This window comes from Brachyistius frenatus, unplaced genomic scaffold (assembly GCF_029030835.1).
Source record: "Brachyistius frenatus isolate BFR_SWC_R1_liver_20210118 unplaced genomic scaffold, ASM2903083v1 Contig_13, whole genome shotgun sequence".
Lineage (NCBI taxonomy): Eukaryota > Metazoa > Chordata > Actinopteri > Embiotocidae > Brachyistius > Brachyistius frenatus.
Genome location: NW_027210612.1, coordinates 5,210,527 through 5,216,526, shown reverse-complemented (window position 1 = coordinate 5,216,526; position 6,000 = coordinate 5,210,527). Strand labels below are relative to the sequence as shown.

The window sequence follows — 6,000 nt, the reverse complement described above, 5'->3', positions numbered from 1 at the left end:
TTACTGGATGTATTCACAACTAACAGAAGGTATGTTTGGGGCTTTGATACTTCTGAATGTACTCTTCATCTGAATTCACTTTTTGGCCTTGATTCAAAAAGGAGGAATAAAAGTCTGTCTTTCCTTTTCACTCTGTTGCTCGGAGCCATAAACGTTAATGACTCAGGTTTGTGTGACAATGAAATTCCACCTTCCTTGCTGAGAGCAGGCGTGACCTACCCGCCAATGTCTCGGTGACTGTTCGCAGCACTTTTTGAGGCAAACTTACGTCGACACCAGTGGAGGTGCACTCCTGACCTGAACCTGAAGGAACAAAACACACACATTTTTAGAATTTGGGTAACATCATTAGGGGACGTTCTTGGACCATGAATCAACTGCGTAATGAATCCAAAAAAAAAAGGGTGATTATCCATTGGATGGCCTACTTTCTATGAAAAAGCTAGCCTCTCTATTATGATGAATCTACTTACTAATGCATGGAACTCACCTACTTGTGCTGCAAAACACACCGCACTATTCATTCATATATCTCATAAATACCACTATATATGCAGAGAATAAATATTAAAGGACATACATTATTTTCAACATGCCGGTCTTGTGTGATGGCCAACACGCAACATGATAACAAGACTTTCCACTTATACTCACAAATCAGCTCACCTGTAAACCAGGAGCAACACAGTCACTTTATACAATATTTATTTCACATTCTGAACCAGGCAGTTGTAACTTTGTTATTAGTGCCATATCCGGGATATGATCCGTGATTGATTCAGAAAATCCTGATCTTTCTCTTTTAATTATTCATCATCTTATGTGTATAAAACATGTACATGATATTGGGCCACTTCATTACACCTCAGGCATTCTTCACAAGGATCATATCTTGAATATTCTTATGGAGATTTAGCACAGAGTGTATATTAAAATGCATTGCTCCCTCAAGGAGAAGAGGAGAGAGTAAGAGAGAGGCAGATTTGCATCTCGAGAATAAACGAGAGAACACAATGAGAGAAGCCTTTTGTAGACCTGTGTGAAACGCCAGTTAAGCCACCATTAAAAATGAATAATTTATTCATGAAATTTCAGCAACATATTGCTTCATAGATCAGCAAAATTAAGAGATGTATTCCTCTGCTGGGATCTGATGAATTTTTTATGGTGTTTTGGATGGCTGTCAGCTGAAAAATCCAAATCTCAAGGTTAATCTTTCTGTTTCAATCCCTTTGAAATGAGTCTAGATTGATCTACTGTCTTATGAGAACTGTAATTGGGATCAAAGGGCAATAATTCATTCTCGCGGTATGTTTTTTTTTTCTTGTCAAAGCTACTGCTCCACATAAACTCTGATATATGTCACTAATATGAAGGTTACCAAATATTCAGGTTTAATAATCTACTATTATTCCCATTTTTTTTTAGATGTTGGAGTGTTATTGGCTCAATTTGTCATCAAAAGCGGTGTGCTGTAAAAGGCTTTTTCAGCTTCCATTTACTCTATTCTGTCATGTAAATTTCAGAAAATGATGGAGAATTTGGGCTCACCATCACACATGACACATTACATTAATCGGTGTGAAAAGATGGAGATGTTTTGCGCTACAACAGCTGCAGCATCCACAGGTGACCAGTAGGGGTAGTGTGTGATTTTTACAAAAACTTTGGAGGGATGTAAGTTTATTCCTTGGCTGCATTTAAAATCCAAAGGGTGATACAGAAGACATGAAAGCGAACGAAGTGGTCTACGAGGTGTGTAAAGCATTATTTTCCCAATTATGGACTGCAACAAAGACTTTAGTCTCCTGGAAAGAAAGCCACAAAGAAACATACAGTGGACAGTGAGGCTGCTGACTGTGTTGGCTCTACAGTTGTCTTTTCTCATGTGCAGTTTAGTGAAGGAGCTGTCCACTGCTGCTGGTGCTGAAAGTTTGTGCTCTGCGCCTCTGACAGACTTAACCAAACAATTAAGAGATATTTCCGTTTTTATTACAGCCACGAGAAATATCCTTTAATTGTAAGATTATGCCTATCTAGAAACTCCCGTTTCTTCTTCTTCCTCCTCTTCTTCTTCTTCTTCTTCTTCTTCTTCTTCACACGCCGGGCATTGCTCGAGCATTGTGAGGTGTGGGAATCGTAGGCTACCCAACAGGAATTACTGGCACCCTGCAGACTGAGTCGCAAACAAGCGTGTCCTTAAAAATTAGCCCACAATACCTTAATCCCGCGAACAAATAAACACCAAGGCAACACATTTTCTGAAACAATAATCAATTAATCGACCAAGTAAAGCAGCTACGACAAAGCATAAAGGCATTGTGTGTTTTGTTCCTCCGCAAAATGCTCCTCCGTTTAACTCCTTCCAGCTGGTTTGGTCAGGCGTTGTGTCTTCTGTCACGTCTGTCCCTCATCCATCAGCCCTTCGCCGAGGATCACGGTGTAAATCCTCTCCTCTGCCCACATCAGCTGCACTCCGTCGCCGCTGAATGTCGGTGAAATGTGGCCAGAGCCTCTCGTCTTCCCCCCCTCAAAGCGTCAACTTCTCCCTAAAGTAAACTGTTCGCACCTCCGTCGACTTTTCATCTCTCGAGCCGAATCTGTTTGTTGCGTGTACGCGCTTGTCATGTTGTCTTTTCGTTTTCTGTGAGGCATCCAGGCTTGCTAGAGTTTTTTTTTGGTGGTATTTTTTGGTATTTTTTTGTTGTTGTTGTTGCTTTGCCTGTTCGAATCTTCCAATCGCGTGTTCAATTATCGGCTCTCCACGCGTCTTTCTCCGGCTAGTCCAAATCATTTCTACCCGGTTTGTCGGGACAGCAGCCGAGTCGTGAAGTCTCTGCAGTCACGTGACGGAGACAGGACTGAAAGAGAGTGTTTTGTGTGTGTGTGTGTGTGTGTGTGTGTGTGTGTGTGTGTGTATACTCTCTCTGTGTGTAGTTAGAGGGGTGTCCCTCCTCCGCATTTTTTTTTTTTTTTTTTTGCTGCTTGCCATGCTTTTAGACGCCGGAGCACAGGGAGAGAGGCGAGAGTGAGAGGTAACGCCGGTCTCTCACCGGGCTAACTGTCCTTTTCAGTCTTACCTCGGGTCTCCGTCGGTTCTTCCTTGTCATTTTGAGCCCACCTTCCTGCGGTCGACTTGTTTTGTTGGTTCAAAAAAGAAAAAAAAAAAAAAAAAAAAACCTGGTCATTTCTCTAGGGTTTTTACGCGAGTCTGGTCTGGCAGGAGGAGGATCGTGGTTCTGTTTGACACTGGGTTTTTGATCACCTTTTTTCTTTCCTTCTTTTTTTTTTTTTTTTGCTTTGGTTGCTCCATTTGGACAGTACAGGACAGCCGAGCAGAGCTTGGATGAGCCGCTTCACTGAAATCCCGAGATGGAGTTGCTGCTGATCTGCCTTTCCCTGTGGATATTGCAGTGCAAATCGGTCAAAGCGGACTCAATCATACATATCGGTAAGCGTCCGATAAAACAAGATGCAGTTTGGGTGTAAAGTGGGTGCAGGAATAAAGCTCAGCAGGCTCCTTGATCACAGGATTTTGGTGAGAGGGCGGGATAAATAGTCTGTTCAGCTTGCATCCTGTGTTTAGGCAACAATTTGACTCTCAAACGAGTTGAAAAGTTGGTTTTTTTGTAAACGGCCGTAGCTCTGACCTTTACTACCGTTGCTATTTTGTTATCATCCTTATTTTTTTTTTTAACAGCCAATTTTGTTGCAGACATTTCTTTCACTTTTCGACGGCAGATCACTGCATTTCTGCTGGCTTCACATCTAAACCTCATCACTGCCGGCCTGTAAATTGCAGTCCTGCATATTTAAAATACAGATTACAGGAAGCACAATGGCCCGTTTCATTGACGCTTTGACGAAATTAACGTGCAATCGCAGATCGGCTGAGGCTTTTTTAGACCGAGCTACCTCTTGTGTTTACCCGACAAGCCTCAACTTTCACCGGAACGTGACTGCAATGTCAATACCAAGACAGAGGGAATGTCAGTGGAGTTTCGTTTTAGAGATGCAGAACGCATAGAGCCTCTTTGTACTCAAACTTCAAACCATCGCTGCAGAGAAGTGTATGTGTGTGTGTGTGTGTGTGTGTGTGTGTGTGTGTGTGTGTGTGTGTGTGTGGGGGGTGCTTTAAACTCACCACGGTGTTCAAACCAGCTAGTGTTTGTGTGTCCTTAGATATCGCATCGTTTTCATTTGATAGTTTTCAAATGCATTCACGACACCCCCTCCCTCCCCCCCCCCCACACGCGCAAACACTGAATAATTACCTTGATTGGTGCCCCCTGTTCATTTTACAGTCACGTAGCCACTCATGACTGGCCTTCAAATCTCAAGATAAAAATGTCAATGTCACTGTGAGCAAATTTCGTCTCGGAGCTCCTCCGCTGCTGCCGCCGCCTCACAGTTTACTGCAACAGTCTGGCAAGCAGCAGGTGCTCTGTCACTGGCTTAATACAGCGGTGGGACTCCATCCAGATAATATTGGCTGATATCCCGCATAACGTTACGGTACCCCAATTATAGTTCTCATTTCCTGAAACCCTTTTCGGTGATATATGTGCTCTCCCATGCAGCTGATACCATTTTTGATAAACAGAATAAGAACGAGGTAGAGGGCGAGACAGCGTCACTGTTCCTTCTGCATAAGGCCTATAATGCTTAGTGGGTGTCGGGTGCATTGGCATAAACAGTCAGTTTCTAAGTTTAGAGTCAAGCTAAAATATGAATCAGATAACTTCGTGTTAACGTGTTGAGGCTGTGACGCTCTCCGTGGTGCTGAAATCTCATCAGGGCGAACTGGAGATGCACACGTTGCGCAACTTTAGGAGTAAATACAACACAAAAACAAACAACAATTTAATTCAGTCATGCGTCGCTTCGACAGGCTTAGGACAATAACGCCAAAAAAAAAAAAAAAAGCTTCTGCGTAGCCTGTATTGGCGGTCGTTCAACAATAGAGGTGTTATTTATTCACCAGTTCTTAGACTTTCAACTCCAGCCCGCAACCACACTTTACTCAAGTTTGACTAAACTCTTCAAATAACGTATCACTTTGTTCAACAGGTGCCATATTCGAGGAAAACGCAGTGAGAGATGACGAGATTTTCCAACTTGCCATCTCAGACCTGAGTCTGAACGACGACATTCTGCAGAGCGAGAAAATCACCCACTCTGTGAAACTTATCGAACCCAACAACCCCTTTCAGGCCGTGCAGGAAGGTGAGTGTGAACCCCCCCCCCCCCCCCATTGCATAATTTTTTTTTTTTTTTTTTTTTTTTTTTTTGCTATAAATTGCCACTGCTATTCTTTCTGATTACATGGAACCGCGGGGCACGTCGGGAAGGCGATCCTCTTTGCTCAGCGCCTTTTGTTACGGCCAAGCAAGAAGTACGATATTTGCTGCGTGGAAGTCTCGAGTGTTCCGATGTTTCGGGCCCTGAGAGAGTGTTGGTCATTCACATGTTGATGCGATGGCTAGTAGAACAGGCAATGGTGATGATTAACGTGTCTCTGTGAGTGAGGGAAATGGCACCACCTGCAAAAACTCTTGTCTCTGTACCATAGCAAGGTGTCTTCTGTGGTTGAAAAGCTAGGTGGAAGCATTGAGTTACAGCATGACCGCAAAAGATAAAATGTTATGTGAAATAAAAATCATTTGAACATGATCAAATGTATTTCCAGCACCAATCGCAGATATACTATCAGGAGAGACCAAAAAAAAAAAAAAAAAAATCTTTCTCGCTTTTTATGTCTCTTTGAATGATGATTGCTATAATCTTGTTTATGCACATTTATCATCCTTCAGCTTTTTCCTTTAAATGTTTTGTCTGCCTCATTTGGATTCCCTATTCTGAATGTACACTCCTCCACATATCGCACAGGAAATTAGCAATGCAATTATTTTAGCCAAGGTTATCTCTCTCAGACATTGGGAGGTGGTCCCATACACTATTATTTGAATACAAATTGATTAAATTTCTTCTGCTAAAATG

The 6,000-nt window shown here is 42.5% G+C and overlaps 1 protein-coding gene across 3 annotated transcripts in view; it reads left to right on the top strand.

Annotated features, from left to right (window-relative positions):
- Positions 1-2,880: 2,880 nt before the first annotated feature.
- Positions 2,881-6,000, top strand: part of grid1a (glutamate receptor, ionotropic, delta 1a) — a 221,067-nt gene continuing 217,947 nt past the window's right edge. For 2 of the 3 annotated variants that reach the window (XM_069692942.1, XM_069692941.1), the window contains exons 1-2: positions 2,881-3,451; positions 5,071-5,226. In XM_069692942.1, the coding sequence (XP_069549043.1) occupies positions 3,373-3,451; positions 5,071-5,226 (235 nt within the window). In that variant the 5' untranslated portion in view covers positions 2,881-3,372. The remainder of the gene's footprint in view (positions 3,452-5,070; positions 5,227-6,000) is intronic. The other variant, XM_069692943.1, reaches the window with a different exon arrangement.